Source organism: Alosa alosa, chromosome 10 (assembly GCF_017589495.1).
Source record: "Alosa alosa isolate M-15738 ecotype Scorff River chromosome 10, AALO_Geno_1.1, whole genome shotgun sequence".
Lineage (NCBI taxonomy): Eukaryota > Metazoa > Chordata > Actinopteri > Clupeiformes > Clupeidae > Alosa > Alosa alosa.
The window spans coordinates 9,244,497-9,262,418 of record NC_063198.1 but is presented as its reverse complement, the minus strand read 5'-3'; the positions used below and the strand labels follow the sequence as shown (position 1 = coordinate 9,262,418).

The 17,922-nt window shown below is 41.6% G+C and overlaps 1 protein-coding gene across 1 annotated transcript in view; it reads right to left on the bottom strand.

Moving 5' to 3' along the window:
- The window catches only part of LOC125301638 (copine-9-like), a 104,101-nt gene that overhangs the window by 12,449 nt on the left and 73,730 nt on the right, over window positions 1-17,922 (bottom strand). The window contains 7 exon segments of the mRNA XM_048254279.1: window positions 282-409; window positions 4,123-4,304; window positions 14,591-14,637; window positions 14,961-15,022; window positions 15,168-15,221; window positions 16,073-16,148; window positions 17,274-17,315. Of these exon segments, the coding sequence (XP_048110236.1) occupies window positions 282-409; window positions 4,123-4,304; window positions 14,591-14,637; window positions 14,961-15,022; window positions 15,168-15,221; window positions 16,073-16,148; window positions 17,274-17,315 (591 nt within the window).

Here is a 17,922-nt window from a genome sequence, read left to right as displayed (position 1 = left end):
CTTGTCTCATTAGGAAAAAATGCTATTACTGGAAAGTGTGTGTGTGTGTGTGTGTGTGTGTGTGTGCTGTTCACTAAACACATTATTGGAGTTGCCTTTAAGAGTGAACACTGGGGAGGCTGACAGGTCAGGGTCTGTCAGTCAGAGAAAAAGAAAGGCAAAAGGGGGTGAGGGTGGAGAGAGAGAGAAAGAAGAAAGAGAGAGACAGACTCCAGAGACTTCTCGTCACACACATTTGACCAGCCCCATACCGTGTGCAGACATGTTTCACTGCTCCTTACCTTGCCACCTGGTTGATGACAGGCGCGAAGTTGGTGGGGCCGTAGAGCTGAACTGTCCTCAGGCTTTGGAAGTATGCCTCCAGTACCCCCTCGATGCCCACGCAGTTGGGATCCTCGGTGCTAGAATTCTGCAGAAATTAAACAGTTTAACAAGAAACACACAAAAGGTCACACAGGAGTTACCCGTTAATTACTGTAGGCCTAGTTATGAAGTATAAACACTTTTTAGGTATTAATTAGCGCTGTCAAGGGATTTAAAAAATGATTTTGATTAAGTGCATGCAATCCTATAATTAATTATAATTAATCACAAAATGTATTTCATTTTTTAAAGTTGACATTTTACGCCAGTGAAAGATAGAAATGTATATTTGGCAGGACCGAAGTCGAAGTCTAAGAGAGTAAGTCGAAATTCTGAGATAGTAATGCTGGGCATAGACCTCTGGATTTCTAAGCCTGATTTTGAAGACTGAACATGCATGACAATCATGGTCACCATGGCTGTAGTTAGCAATTATGCCATTACTGTGCTTCTGCAGCCCATCTCTTAAAGTTTGTAAAAATCACTTTGTAATTTGTGCTTTAACAATGTTTGACTTCTGGTTTATTAATCGAGGGGAACATCCAATGTGAGTCCAATCTACTGAACCATCTGTTGTGCTGCCTCTCTTTGTTCTTGTGAATAAAATGTAGGAATAAAATAATTAGTACACAATCTAATTAAAACGAGAGCACAATTTAGTAAAATATTAAACAATTTAGCACATGATTGAATAAAATGAGTGTATGATATCGTAAAATGAGTGCATGTTTTAGTAAAATGAGTAGAGATGCACCGATATGGAATTTTAGGGCCGATAACGATAACGGATATTTATTGGTTTGTTGTGGCTGATACCGATACGATAACCGATAATATTACTCTTGAAAAAAAATTGTGAAAAGTGATTTGGGAAAAACATTTAATAAGCATAATTTTATTGCAGTAATTTTACCTACCACCAAATTATGGACAGAACTCATAATAGTCCTCAATAGTGCGGTAGTCAACAACATAACAGTAGCCTAGCCCTACAGTATGTGTGGCTCCTTTAAGTGAACCTGACGTCAGTGAATTGCGAGTGAGTGGCTAGAGAGTATGAATCGCTTTAATTTAGGACTAAACGCTCATGTCCGTCTACTCTGTTGCGCACAACCTGCTGCAGCAGAAATGAAAGGGGTTAGCCCCGAAGGTTTTAATAACTTATTATGATGACCTGTCTAGAACTGAAGCAGGAATGGTTAGCATATTTCTAGGTAGTAATACAAAACCCAAGCTAACGTAATGCAAATATAATACTAAAACACAACTTAGAACTAGGCCTACTAATGTCCCACTAACGAGTTTGCTTATTTGTTTCCCCGATCAGCGCGGTAAAGTGCAAACACACCAGCACAAGACCAGTCTAGATAGGGCTGAGCTCCGCTCTGGTAAGGTTAAATGGCGGATCATTCACGAGACGATTTTGAGATGCACAGATTCCCAAATGAACGCATATCCACAGATTTTGTTAGAGTGGTGAAATACATTCACACCGCTGACATTATATTGAGGAAAAAGTAGCCAGCTCAGTGTAGCCAGACGGACTTTACGTAGGCCTAAATTAGGACAAAATATCGGTGCAAATTATCGGCCAGAATTCTGTTATCGGACCGATATTTCATTTTTTCACTTATCGGCCAATAATATATCGGCCGCCGATATATCGTGCATCCCTAAAAATGAGTGCACGTAACTTTGACAGCTCTAGTATCTTAGCAACTTTGTTTATTCATGTTCTTTGGTCAAGTTACTGTAAGCATGTGTTGTACAGATACGGGAAGGCAGCCCTGAGCTATTTTCAATTAAATTACAATCCAACCTCTGACATTATTACTGTCAGATGACTGCTGCATATGAAAATATTACTGGCCTTTGCAGAGGGCCACAACTGACCTCCAGGGAAATTCCAGGTCACCATTAAAAGGGCCAATGGCAGAGCAGGTTTGATTGAGTCAGAGTGAGGTGAAACCGAAGCGCTGCGGTGGATTCACTTATCTGACAGAGGGAGTCTAAAGCCAACGATAAGGCCCTCTGAGACAGGGTTTCAGCATTGTGATTAATGCCTGCACTGACCGAATGAAGCAAAACCTATCGACATGAAACCTTCAAGAAATAATGGAGGATTAGTGTACGCCTGGTTATAGCTCAGAAAAAGATTTTTTTTTTTAAAAATCAGATGGACAAGAGAGACCAGTGCTGGGGTTCTGTGTAACTGTGTCATTCCACAGGAGTGCCACTGATAGAGGTGACCTTTGTGGTGATTTGGAGAAAGGTCGCACACCAGCTTTTTACTCTGTTTACCACCAACTACTCTCCACCAGACCATTCTAACGAATCCCAGGCAAACGTTTATGTATGTCACGGCAGCTTTTCAAACCATAGCAAAAGCAAATCAGATTGACTGAACATAGATTTCCAGATTTCATGATCAGCTGGAGATGCACTGACAGAGAAGTGGGAATCGATTGAGATGATGAGCATCTGAACTGCAAACACCCTGATGCACACAAACCTCCCAGTGGGGTCAAAGTCAGAAGACTGGAGAAGCTCAAATGGAATTCATAATCCAATTGAAACCCAGAGCTGATTAAAGTTGCTTTGGCACTGCGCTGTCAGAGTGTCTGCTTTGTCACGCTAAGGTGACCCCTAATTAGGAAAGTCCATTAGAGAGCTGTGCAGTCCCAAGGAAGAATGTAAAGAGCCAGTGATGGATCTCCACAAGGTGTGTTTTGATGGTTGAGCATTGGCTCGATTAGTTCCCCCACTGGCATGGCAGAAGCTCCCGAGAGCTTTCCACTTTGGTTCTTCAGTTGGAAAGAAATTAAATTGTGTCTGTGTGTACATGGGTGTGTGTATGAGTGTATTTGTGCGTGTGTGCATGGATGTGTGTATGTGTGAGTATATTTGTGTATGTGTTTGTATGGATGTGTGTATGTGAGCATATTTGTATGTGTTTGTGCATGGATGTGTGTATGTGTGAGTATATTTGTGTATGTGTTTGTGCATGGATGTGTGTATGTGTGAGTATATTTGTGTATGTGTTTGTGCATGGATGTGTGTACATGGGTGTGTGTATGAGTGTATTTGTGCGTGTGTGCATGGATGTGTGTATGTGTGAGTATATTTGTGTATGTGTTTGTGCATGGATGTGTGTGTCTGTGAGTTGTGTGCATGGATGTGTGTATGTGTGAGTATATTTGTGTATGTGTTTGTGCATGGATGTGTGTGTGTGTGTCTGTGTATTTTCATCTATGCATACTTATGTGTGCATGCATGTCAGTGTGTGTGAGGTTGTTTGAAGCCAAGATGAGTAAATGTGGGGCTTCATTTGCGACTCAGAGGTCCCTCTCATAGGCTGCCCCCTCATTGGCTCCCTGCTCCTCAGCTTTACAGAGCCCGAGCACAGCCGCACCAGACACCTTTATTTGCTCCCAGACTTCTTTTTTCACCACGCAGTTCTTGATTTATCATTTAGAGCCTTTGACGTCTCGGGCAGGATTCACGACTCACTCTGCAGTAGGAAGTCTGATGATTAGAAATTCTATTGATCACAGCGAATGAGTGCAGTGTGTTCATCAGTTATCGAGCCAAGTAAACAAAGTAAACAAAGGCCAGTGTGAGTGTGTGTGAGTGTGTGTGTGTGTGTGTGTGTGTGTGTGTGTGTAAACAGTCATAGGAGCATTTGTGTGTCTTCTGTGAGTGAGCCTGAAGAGTGTTTTTAAAAAAAAAAAAAAAGAATATGGTGGCTGGATTTCTCACCAGGGGGAAGGCGTGGGAGATCTTGCCGTCTGGAGGCAGCTTGGCCCCGAAGCCGTAGGCTGGGAAGAGCTTGTCGCTGTCGTAGTCCTGGATGATCTCTCCCACCGCTTTGAGCGCCATGGCGTACATGTTCATCTGGTACGGGTTCATATAGTGTAGGGAGGTGGGCTGCGATGGGTTACCTAGGAGACCATATAGGATTTGTGGGTTGGAGGGGGTTAGGGTTGGAGGAAGACCTCAGTTCAATAATCAGTTCAATGTGAGAGGGAAAAAATATATTTATTTGAGATGGGGCTTTTTGTGGTCTATTCTGTCGAACTAAAAAAAACGTTTCATGAGTTCATTCACAGTATTCATTTCACAGATGACTGCGTTTCAGATCAATTTTCCTTGAAATGCTCATTCAGGATAATTTGATGACTTACAGGGTCTCGTACGAAATCCCACTGATGGCACCTGAAGCCTCTGGCCTACAGGCTCCTAAAAAACCTACACAAACTAGATGTACTGCGGTACATGGTATGACCGCCACATGGTGTTGCCATGTTCTTATCCATGTTCGTGTAACTCTGTGGAAGCATCACGTCTTAAATGGTTATATGGTCTCCTCTTGGTTACTCAATCAGTGTTTAGCAATTCAATACAATAATATACTCAGTCTGAAGTGTGTAAAGTGCTTGAACAACAATATACTCAGTCTGTGTGTAAAGTGCTTGAACATCAAGTTCAAGTCTGTGTGTGTGTGTGTGAGAGAGAGATAGACTGTGAATGTGTGTCTATACAAACACCTGTGGACTGCTTCCATAATAAGACAAGTTCACAGGTGAGACAAGCAACAAGACAGAAATGATACTTTGGTGACGCCCGGCCCTACAGCATATATGTTTCTGTGTACACATGTGTGTGTGTGTGTGTTTTGTTCATCTGTGTGCATGTAGCAAGTCTGTGTGTGTGTGTGGGTATGTGTGTTTGAGGATTGTGAAATCAATCGCCCCTAGGCACAAAAGCCTCTTAGTCCCCCATCCTAACGCAACTGTGTGTGTGTATGCTTGTGTTTGTATGAGTCTGTGTGTGTGCCTGTACAAACTTGTGTGTGTGTCTGTACAAACAATGTGTGTGTGTGTGTGTGTGTGTGTGTGTGTGTGTGTGTGTGCGTGTACCTGTGTGTGAGTATGTGTGTGGACGTCTGTATGCGTATGTGTGAGTGTGTGTGTGTGTGTGCAAATGTAAAAAGTCTGCATACTAGGTGCTGCTCCCAAACTGGTTTAATACACATATTCAGAGATGTAAAAGTCCGGCTTCAGAAAGTAAAAGTTTTGCCATGTATTGGTTGTACCTGTGTGCTTAACAAAGGTGATTACATGATCTACCTGGCTTAAGAGCTGTGCTAATTAGAATCAGATGATTAAGTGAATGGTTGGAACAAAAATGTGGTAGGACTTTTACTTTCTGAAGCCGGACTTTTATACCTCTGCACATATTCACATGGGCACATCCACATGCCGTGATCCAAGAAGCTACTGATATGTGTCAGCTGCAGCGCCCCCCCATGAATGTACAGTAACTGTATGAAATTCGGTGTGCATGCAAAGACTCTATGGGTGTGATTCAGCACGTCAAATTTTGCACAGCGGTTGGTGAGTTATTCCCTGGAAACCTAAAGCTTCTATTCCCTATAAGCCCAGAGGGGCTCCATGTCCACCAGGTTTAATATACCTCGGTGTTCCAGGGTCCTGGGAATCGTCACCCAAAAACTGCTGAGGGGGAGAAAAAAACGGGGGGAAAATAACTGATGAAACCTACTGTATATGACCGCGCTTCGCTAACGGCGGTCATAATAACCAAAGCTTGCCTCAGTTTCATAGCAACAAATAATTTCAGGCCTTTCAGCAGTCAGAATATTCTGCCATTATGGCTTTTTTAAAATGTAACAACCTCCTGGCCATCTCATTTCAGAATTGATTTCTGGCATGGTGTGATCGGACATTTTTCAGATGGGTTTTTTTTTTTTTTTTTATGGCTCGTCCTTAGTGTGCACAGTGATCTGTTGTTTTGTGTTATTTTATGTTCACGTTAAGGGCTGCTTTTGTTCATGTCAAAATGTTTGTCTCCTGCTCTTGCTAAGTCCATTCTTAATAGGGAAGGTTTATGTTTTTTTCTGTCTAAATAAATACAGTATGAAAGGTACAGCTTACTCCATCCACCATCATCTCAACCAACCACTTATACTTCAGTCTTGAGTGTTGCATTATGTGTGGCAAGGTGTGTAAGCCTGCTAGGAGGAAGAAAATTATAGATGAATAGGTCTGCATAGAGACTCAGAGTGGGGAAAAAGTGATGGGGCACTCTAAATATAGCAAGGCACACAATCAGGACCGCATACGGAGATGTGATTCCATACCAAAGGCTATGTTTGATTAAATCAGTCATCAGTCCTCTATATGAAGCCATTACAGAGGTATGCAATGAGAGTTAAAATCAGAAAAATCTAGATGAAAAAGGAGGGAAACACCACATCACATATAATTTAAGCATTTATTATATAATTTAAACTAGGGCTGTCAATCAATTAAAAAATTTAATCTAATTAATTACATACTTTGTGATTATTAATCTAAATTAATCACATGCATCCATTTTTGCTATGAACATATCTTAAAAACAAGTTTGGCAGATGAGTGAATCAATGAACAGCCAAACCAACATTATAGTCTTTAAAGTTCAACGTGTCTCTCTTTTATTATAATTTTCCCTTTGGATCAGGCATCAGCATAGTGCCTGGTGTCAAATTTTTAGCATGATGAATGGCAACTAGAAATGTAATGCCAGAGGAATTACAATAGTGGATGGAAAGCTGCTGGGTTAATGTTGGTGGGGAGATTCCTGAAAAAAACTTAATCTTTGAGTTCATACAAACCCATGTACCAAAAAACCTTGTGTGTCAGGCATTCTTGAGATATCACTCACAAGGTGGGTTTGACCTTGACATTTGACTTCATCATTAAGTCCATACAAATGTTCATATCAAATTTGAAGCATGTGCGTCAAGCCATTCTGAAGTTGTGACACAAGCACGGAAGCTGGCCTTTAGAAAATGTAGTTAAAAGGCTACCTGCAAAACTGTACTTTTATTTGGTGTTGATGACTGCTCATTCTGCACCCAGATAACAATTAGTCATAGAATCTGTTAAAATCAACATTACTTTGTCAACGTTAAAATCATTGAATCAACTGCGCACTGCATTGATTCTACATCACTTTTGCACCCTTCATTAATATTGAAGCAACATTGAAATTCTAACTACAGATCAACGAGATTTCAATGGTATTTCCACTAAAATAAATATTTAAACAATGTTGAAATTACAACCAAACTAAAGATCAACGTGATTTCAATGGTATTCAAATTGATATTAAGTAAGGGATAACGGCCACCGAGGTGTCCTGTTATACGGAATTAATGGACGAGGGCGAGGGGCAAAGAACTCCGGGCAAAGAGTTGCCTCCGCCCAAGTCCATTAATTCCGTATAACTGGACACACCTCGAAGGCCGTTATCCTGCTTATCACCCGGTTGCCACTGTAAAGCAAAGGAAACACGCGGTTCCGTTTAAAAAGAAGCTCACTAGTTCAGCTAGTAGTACAACTTTCGTTGGCCCTATAACAGTGATAGCATGGGCAGTTAGCTTGTTTACAGTTGATTGCATTGTTGCGAAGCCTGCCTCCAGGCAAAAAATCGTTCAGAATGCTTTCCATTCTTGAACTGCATCGAATTGCATCGAATCGCATCGCATCGTACTGAATAGTTTTTTATGAACATGGATCTTTTCTTGTATCGAATCGTGCCCATGTATCTAGATGCGAATCGTATCGTCTTTTACATGAGAGATTCACACCCCTAATAGTTACCATTCATAAGCATTGATATGGAACGGCGATTAAACTTTTTTTTACCAGATCTACTTCATAGGTGTCCCTTTATTCAGAATTAAAAGCCACCTCGCCAGAAAAAAGTATTTCTTCTCTCCAGGTGATAAACCTCAGTAAACCACTATTAGCCTAATCTGGCAAAATATTGGGAAATTCATATCCTGCTTTATCTACAGCCAGGATAAATTTGGCTAGGCCTAGGTATGTCTGGATTAGGCTACACAAGCTTGCATAAATAACCATTGACAACTTGTTATCAGTTAAGGAAGTGCATTTATTCAATCTTCATCTAGAAATTCATGTGTGCTGTGCTTTCCTGCCATCCATCCTCCAGTAGCAGAGTGAAGCGACACCTAACAGAAATAAAATGGGGAAAAAGAGACAGTTGTTAGATAAATATGTTCAACTGAACAGCTAAGCTTAAAATCAAGTCATTTTACGCCACAACCTACCACTCATACAAACGTAGTTCAAAACGAAGGCTAAGTTTCAGCCAGTGACTGTTTGCCATAGAAGGCCATTTCCCTGGACAGGCCAGCTATGAAAGGTGGCTGACAATTTGGGTGTGAAGGCTTAGCACTACCGCCGCCACTGCACACAACCCTAGAAACATTCCCTAGGTCTAGCTAACCTAATATAACTTACCTACTGAATCCTCGGTTATCGCTTAATCAAGTTATGAACTTACTCGACATAATACCAATATTATCAAACTAGCTAGAGTTAAACTTAACGTCTTCTCTAGACGTATCGGAACTCCCCCTATTACCATCGGTCCCGTATTTCCGCCGTCTTGCGTGTATGTGTCACTTAATATCCATTTCTATACAAACCAAGACGGCGGATTCCTAAAGAAACACACCATAGGTGTATCTAAATTAGCTATGTACCAAAAATGACATTTTACCGTGACTCGAAGAGCTGTAACGTGCGTGTACAAATCCGCCTGGAGCTCCAGTGGAATTTCATGACGAGAATTCACAGTCTAACCGTTCATGTGGCATTGAAATGGCGACCAGGCCACCAGGCCAGCACTAACCTCTGAACGTGGTAAACAAAATCGGATATTTCAGGCAGTAAAAGCCCCGGTAAGAACCAAACCAGATTTGGTTCAAATCTACACACCTATGGCTACTGAAAAATGTAAGGTTCATTTATCAAATGTTATTTTTAAGTATTAAAAAACATCATTGTTTTAGAATTTTCGTACGAAAGTGGTGGTAATTGGAGGCGTTACGATAGCAGCTAGACTACGAGTTTGTTGCTAAACAGGTAACGTTAATGTTAACGCCAGCTTGCTTGCTTGCTTGATTAGAAGATAACTAGCCGAGTAATTTTAAACAGACTTCACACACTCCATTCAAATAAAAAACACAAATTAATTGTAACTTACATTGGGTGTGGTAGGAAAACGTCCGTTTCATCCAGCAGACACCAAGAGCGTAAACTTTCTTCAAGAGGATGGTGTAAAGTGGTCTGTAGGAATCAATGACGCTAGGAGAAAGCTACTGCGCATGCACACAGGTTAATTACACGATGTGTAGTTTTTTTTTTTTTTTTATATTTTTTGGGCTTTTATGCCTTTATTATGACCGCCGCGCAGCGAAATAGGTTTAGTCAGATTTTTTTCTTTTTTTTCTTTTTCGCATGCCCAAATTTCCGTCAATGATTCCCGGGACACTGAAAGACCGGGGTACACGAAACTTGGTGGGCATGTAACCCCACATGGATAGCATGGAACCATCGTTTTCGTTTTGATCTGTAGCCCCCGCTGGACTGGACCCCGAAAGGAGGGTAGGGGAGCGAACACAGTTTTCAGTGAATATCTCGAAAACCGTAGGGTTTAGGAGGACCATTTTTTTTTGTATGTTGATGTCAAGGGGCCATGTCAACCCATTCCATAACCACTCATTTCATGTATAGCGCCACCTAGTTAAACACAAAAAAGTAAAAATGAGGTGTTGTAATTGAAGGTATCTGTGACCTAACATAGTCAAAACTGCACGAAATTGGAATTGTAGGATCATTATGACACCCTCTGTATGCACGCCAAGTTTTGTGGAATTCCGTTCATGGGGGGCCACACAATAAATTAATTTATGTTACTATACACCAACTGGCCTGTAGGTGGCGGAGACAGTTTTCTGTGAATATCTCGAGAACCGTAGGGCCTAGGAGGTCCACGTTTTTTTATGTATGTTGGTCTTAAGAGGGCATGTCAACCCATCCCATTACCACTTATTTCATGTATAAGCGCCACCTAGTTAAAAATTAAAAAGCAAAAAAATTAGGTGTTTTCATCACAATATCTCTGGCTGACAAGGTCAAAACTGCACGAAATTAAAAGTGTAGGATCATTATGACACCCTCCGAATGCATACCAAGTTTTGTGTACTTTCGTTCATGGGGGCCTTACAATAAAATAATTTATGTGTACATTTAGTGGCCTTTACCAACAAGGATTCCGGGACACTGAAAGACCGGGGTACACAAAACTTGGTGGGCATGGAACCGTCATTCTTAGTTTTGATCTGTAGCCCCCCCCCCCGCTGGACTGGACCCCCGAAGGAGGGTAGGGCAGAACACAGTTCTCTGTGAATATCTTGAGAACTGTAGGGCCTAGGATGACCAATTTTTTTCGTTATGTTTGCCTCCAGGGGTCATGTTAACCCATTCCATGTGCACACATGTGCATAAACAGATACACACGCACACACATACATTTACAGTAATCATCATTATGACACATACTCACACAGTAGACATATATGCGCATGCATGCACATGCACAAACACACATACGCAGGCAAACACACAAAACGCGCACATACACACACACACCCACACAATAAATATAAATTTGTACACGCACACATGCACACAATTCAAGAATTTTTTTTCCGTCATCTACTCCCTGAATTTTTGGTCATTGATACCGGGACACCCGAACCACGGGGTACATGAAATTTGGTGGATATGTAGCCCCACTAGACTTTTACGGAAAAATTTAATTTAGTCCCGGTCCATTGATACCGGGACCACCGAACCACCGGGGTACATTTGGTGGATATGTAGCCCCACTAGACTTTACGGAAAAATTTAATTTACTTTATACTATAGGGGCCGATACATAATTACAAATTCAGTAGGATTAAAGAAAGCCAAAATAAATATTCATTATCATCATCATGGCTGCATTTTCAGTATTGGCGATAAGTAGTCGTTTGTCCACTAGATGGTGCATCGTTGCAGTGAGGCGTAATTTTGTTGGAAAAACAATGGGCCTTCCTACAAGGACTGTAATTTACCCCAGCGAACATCTAATAAGGATAGGGCGATGTTCACATGAAGTGTAATTCCCATTTCTTCTTGAAGCCCGAAATAAATCTGAGGATGTTTATCGGACATGCTTGGTTTTTACTGCAGAATACGTTAATCTTGTAATATCAATAAGGACCTAGGTAATGTTACCGTTAAGCGTTGGTTGAGTGATGGAGGCATTTGATTGATTGCATTTGTAGAAAACTATAAATCTTGGTTATACCAAACAAATTGATAGCAGCACTGTTTGTATCTTTTCGACTGTCATTTATTGCCGCGTGCTACAAAATCATTCTGTGCAATGGAAGATTTACCAACGTTACACGGTCTGATACAGTTTTGCCTATACATCGTGAGACTGAGGCGCCTGTTTATTTTGTTTTAAGTCGCGTGCATGGTGTGAGAGGGAATCGATGTGCTTTGATTACAGCTTGGTAGTTGTAGTCTTGTGAAATTAAAAAGCACGTGTGTGTGAAGTATCAAACAATGACACCTTCATTTCATTATGGCTGCTTTAGCAACACACCTTAAGCTACTGTATAGTGTGTCCCATTTAGAAGTGGCTACTTCATTCCGCTTTCCTTGACTCATGGAGCTGCGTGAATGTTATTACAACTTTTAGCCCGCGAAGTCCGTTTAAGTCCGATACTGTAAAGGCGTAAGCCATTGGTTTCAAAGGAGATTTTATTTGTGTAAGCCAGCATAGCCTATTGACAATTTATGTTGTAAATAGGCCTACCTTATAATCTAGCTTAGGAAGCTAACAGCTTTCTATTAGGATCTAGTTTGTTAGTTACCGTTTTGTCATAACTCCCTGATGCATTTTTGCATTTAGAATAGCCAGGCGTGTATATCTCAATCAGAAAATTAAACAATATCGGTGCCTATGGACTAGGCTGGAATGAACCAGCCTGATCTGCCATATTTATTTTTGATTTCTTAAAAGATTGAGCTTGGTCTGATGAAAGCCAGACTAGCCATGGACCTCAGTTAAACAATGCAAGGGAACATGAATCAGCCTATATTTTGCACGGACAAAAGCTCTTCAACTCTGGCCCGTTAAAATGTGTATGAACAGTCTAGCGACGCATTTCATCAAGGCCCATTTGGACATGTCAGTTATTTGCACCACTGGTTAGATGTAAAACAGCATTTCGTTTCAGACTACTGTTACTTAATTTGTGCATTAACAATAGCGTTTCAGACTACTGTTACTTAATTTGTGCATTGACAATAAAGTATTACATGAACTAAAGATGACTAAAATCTTATGTAGAAGAAGAAACATTCACAAAAATCCATCCATCCAAAATGACCTTTGTTTTTTGATAGCTGTTGAAAGCGGCATGGAACTGACAGAGATGTTTTTGTTTATAAATACATAAAAAATAAAATAAATAAATAAATAAATAAATAACATTATGCTGATACCTTTTGCTTTTCCCAAATACAATGTAGCCTACAGGTGTAAGTGACCTTTCATCAGTCCAGTTGCAATGGATGAACTGTGATGAACTGCCCTACTTGTGATTGTTTAGAGATTTTAAAGGTTTTATAACAATGCTACATCTTCTTTGGCTATTCTACAATCTATTCACCTTTTCAGCACCAGTAGGCTACTTTCTGTGCAGCCGCACACACACACTCAGGCATGCCAAACAAGCATACACAAAAGTTTCAAGAGTGGGGGATGGAGTAAAATATGGAGACAAATTGAAGTGTGATTTATTTTCGCGGGAACGGATGTACAGGACTGAGCGGCGGTCATATTTTGTACCGCTATGCGGTACATCTAGTTGTAGATAGGATAGTGGAGAATGACAGGAAGTGAATGGGAGAGAGAATCGGGGTGGGATCCGGAAAGGACCACAGGGCGGGATTCGAACCCGGGTTGCCGACGTACGGCGCAGGTGTCCCAGCAAGTTGCGCCACGACCGGGGCCCAGGATATGTAGTTTTAGGGAACGCCAGATTGTATGCATTAGAAGCTGAGACAGTTGGATTCACAGGTGACGCCTGTGCCAGTGTTCTGATTAGCCCAGGAACTACTCTGGGAGCTTAACGAGCGCAGCTGGCTTTAGGCCATTATGACATCACAGCCTCCATTCAAGTCTATGGGGGGAAAATGAGCTTTTTTTAACATTTTTAATCCCCTATTTCTCAAAAAGTATAAACTTTTTAAAAAATCTGATTGTCCATCCAGACCTACACAATGGTTATTTCAACATGTCTGTAAGCTAAGCGGTTAGAGTCGCATTCATTCTTGAAAAGGTAAAAAGAAAAGGTTATAATATAACAAGCCAAGAGATTTCAAGATAGTGGATTCCATCCACTATAATGACTGAAGTTACCACTCACTGTCAATGACATGTGCAGAGTAGACTATCCTAACACCAAGGTAATGTGTGAAATACCACCTATGATTTATCCTTTTTTTGGCGATTCAAACATGTAGATTTGTATTCACATAATTACTAGGTTGTTGCCTTTTCTATCCAGTAGGTGGCAGTCCAGGATAAGAAATAGCAGTTCAAGAAAATAAACTAACTAGTAGGAACAAAGAAATTAAAGCAAGCCTACAAATGTAATGTAATGTAATGTTTGAAGTTATTGGAATGGAAATAAATGTAACTACCTTCTACACACTTCTGAAGACAGTTTGTTTAAAATGTGCAACAAATGTAGTCAATTTATTAAGGGAGTTTGTCGGTTAGTTAGTTAGTCGGTCAGGGTAGGCTCAGTAAAACGTTAGCAAAGTTAACTTTCACAAGGCTGGCGGCTAGCATTATTATCATCAAGAGGTGTGCTAACTCGTAGGCCTAACTCCAGATTGTTTTGCATTGAAATGCTACTTCAGACTTGACGGACTCTTATGGTAGGCAATGGAAATTCCTTACTGCAGAAATAGAAGATTCATGCTCCTTTCAACAGTATTGGTCTGGGCGTTCTTTTTAAAACGTAGGCCTAGGCTAGGCCTAAATGTTTCATTCAAAGCAGTGCTTCCTTGTCTGCCTCCTTCAGTCACGATAGCCAGACTCCACTGGGTCAAATGTCACTATGAAATGTGATTAATCAGCATGAATCTTTTGAATGCGTTATTTTTTCTTTAATTAATTAATCAAAGTTAACGTGTTATTTTGACAGCCCTAATTTAAACAATATGTTTTTTTACAGTTTGGTAGTAATCACAACTGAAATGTGTGTTCTGTGGCAACTCACCATTGGATGCAGTGAAATCAATGGCAACCGTGAAATTCAGCTGGGTGCTGATGGGATAGAGAGAGAGAGAGAGAGAGAGAGAGAGACGTAGGTTTATAATCTAAACTTTATATGACTTGTTGATCCCTTGAACCACTGGTCCATTGTTGACAACCAACATCATTTTCATGTATACCATATATACAGTATGTAAAGTACACATTACATAATATCATGCCTGATGTTCATAATTCATAACAACCGTTGATTCTCTCAGTAAAATATTGTGTGAATAAAAAAACATTTGGTGGAAACAAAAAACAAATACAAAGACAAAGAGAGAGATATAAAAAAGAAGAGAAAGATTATAAATGCGCATGCTGCTGCCTACCCTCCCCGGATGTAGTCCACAAACGTGTACTCCGACTCGACTTTAAAGGACAGCAGGGTCACCTTGAGACGCCGAGGAAACAGAAAACACGAGCTGAGATGAGAGGCGGACCGAATCAGACAAGCACGTCCAACAGGCAACACTTCAAAGGCTCATCGTCAGGGAGACGGCTGAGTGCTGACAGCAGGGAGGACATGATCGACTCACCGTCCCAGAGTTGACATACTTCTTCTTTTTGCCTTTCTTCTTTGGATTGAGAACCTGATGGGGAAAACAGATCCACATTCAGAGGTCAACACAGATAGTGGGTGATCCATAGAGTGTGCACACACACACACACACGCACACACACACATACACACACACACACACACACAGTGTGACAGTGTGATATCGAACACAACCACACTCAACAGTGTTGAAGGCTTGACCTGGTACAGGCTGCTGCCCCGTGATGCGTGCCTGAAGAATCACACACATCACACTGATGTTCAGTTCTAGTCCGCATGATTACTTTGGCGAGGAGGCGAAGAGGCAAAAGTTCTGGAGCTACCTGCTGCAGGCTACATAGCAATGATGTCTCAGTGCTCTATGACAGGCGACCACAGCCTGTCTCCTAGAGCTTGTCTCTGAGACACAGACTGTGCTGGGATTGTTCTGCCTGTGGCATTCATGATCATGATCAGCCAGGAGAAAAAGAAATTCAAAACAAGATCTCTTTGTTCAGGTTATTTTCCGTAGTTAATAACTGAGCTCAATTTATCATCAATATAAGATATCAATATCTTAATGTAATACAGTAATTTATCATCAATATTACAATTCTGACCATTTCCTTGTGTTTCTTAATTACGACTTAATTCCACCTCTTGTCTCAGCCCCTTTTTTTTGCTCTTTATTTCTCCTATAGTGAGCTTAATTCAGTAATATCTTATTAAGACCTGATTCTTTTCTGTGAGATAAAGAAAAGAAGGCAACATTTAGCCCTGGGCACGTCTGCAGAACACTGACTGAATAACCACTGTGGTATTTGTATCAACTTTAACCTTGTGACAAGTAAATGCAGCCGAGATGTGATGGCATGCAGGCGACGTAGATGATCTGTTGCGTACCTCGTACACGTTAAACTGGCTCTGTCCTCGGGAGATCTCCCTGTAGCTGGTGGTGAACTCGCCAATGAAGTCGTGACTGTGTTGGAGGACAGAGAAGCAGGAGAATTTTACACCGCCCTCCTGCATCAGGAGGGAGTCACACACACACACACACTCATGCATGTGCGCGCGCACACACACACATACACACACACTCTCAACACATACACAAATGCACACTCTCTCTCTCTCACACACAGAGACACACATAAATCAGAAGGCGGGAGCTCATTTCGTTTAGCAAGAGTGCACTTTACACAGATCTGTCGAAAGTGCTGTGGTGTAGGATGGCACAGTGGCTGTAAACTATGTGTGCCAGGAGTGGCACCCAACAGACGGGTAACGTCAGCTCGATTATTCACGTAGAGAACAACGGAACTCACATAAGCAGTGAAAAGTTGCAGCAGAGCAGTAAGAGCGCCTTTGACCCGGAGCCCTGAGGCCAATTAAGGTTTCAGAGTCGGCCGATTGAGGTTTTTGAAGTCGTGCCTTAGCATCGTCTCTAATATCGGCCCATGCCCTGAGATATTACTGGCAATCAATCATGTGATGACACACATCTTGCCAGAGGGGATCGTCACAGGAACTAAGAGAGCGAGTGTGGGTGGAAAACGAGTTCACAACAGAGGTTTAGCGCACATACGTAAGGTATGATTGTGTGTGTATGAATGTGTGTGTGTGTGTATGTGTCCATGTGTGTGCACGTGTGCTTGCGTGTGTGTGTGTGTGTGTGTGTGTGCATGCGTGTGTGCGTGTGTGTGAGCGCATGCGTGCAGAGTGCACCATCATAACAGGAAGGTTCATGAGAACCCTAAATCACCTCCAATCCTCCCCCTGCTGCTAAAAAAAATCACCTCCAATACTCCCCCTGCTGCTGCTTCCTCACTCTCGCTCAATTAAAAAAGAAATCCTCCAGGCTCTTTCTGTGGCACCCCTCCCTTCTCCTACACTCACGCTCTGTAGTGTGTGAGGGGAAGCTGCCTTTGCCTTTTGAATGTCACACTGTCTTCTGACTTCGAATGACTGGAACTGTTGTGCACTGCAGGCCTGACATTTGCTGGCTGCTTTCGGGGTGTTTGTGATGTTGGAGGAGTGAGGAGTTGAAGACGCTTCCTTGTGAGCAAGCGGAAAATTAAGTGAAAAAACAGAAGTGCAGTGTTACCTTCCATCTCTATCCCAGTCGAACACATCCACTTTCACAGTCCTAAAACAGGAGAGAGAGAGCGGTAGAGGGAGGATATATAAAGAGAAAAAAGAAGAGTAAGACCAAGAAAAAGGGAAGTAGAGGAAATCTGAAGGGAAGAATATGTTCAAGGTGTGATGAAGAGAGTCTCTATGTTCAAGGTGTGATAAAGAGAGTCTTGCTCAAGGACTCTACATTCTGGGGTGCGTTTCCCAAAACCATAGTTGCTAACCTGATTGGCAATGGGAAATTACTTAGTTAGCAACTATGGTTTTAGGAAACGCACCTCTGAATAGCAGGTAATCACTGTGCACATGCACACACACAAAAATGTTCACATACTTCATCACATATCTTAGTATGGAAATACACCACTGAGACTTCACAGAGATTGAAACTGATTGTGTTTTAGTGTGTCAAACTGTCTTTTTGCATGATTAGAATGTCAGAGGCAGAAATTACCCAACATTTGAAGATGCAATAACGAGCCAGACTGTGCCCGTGTATGCAGAAATGTTCTCTGGAGTTGGTCACAATAACACCAGCGAGGGCCTTTCAGACGACACGGCCGACTGCTGGCATTATTCTGACCACCAGAGAGAGAGAGAGAGAGAGAGCGGACGGTCTT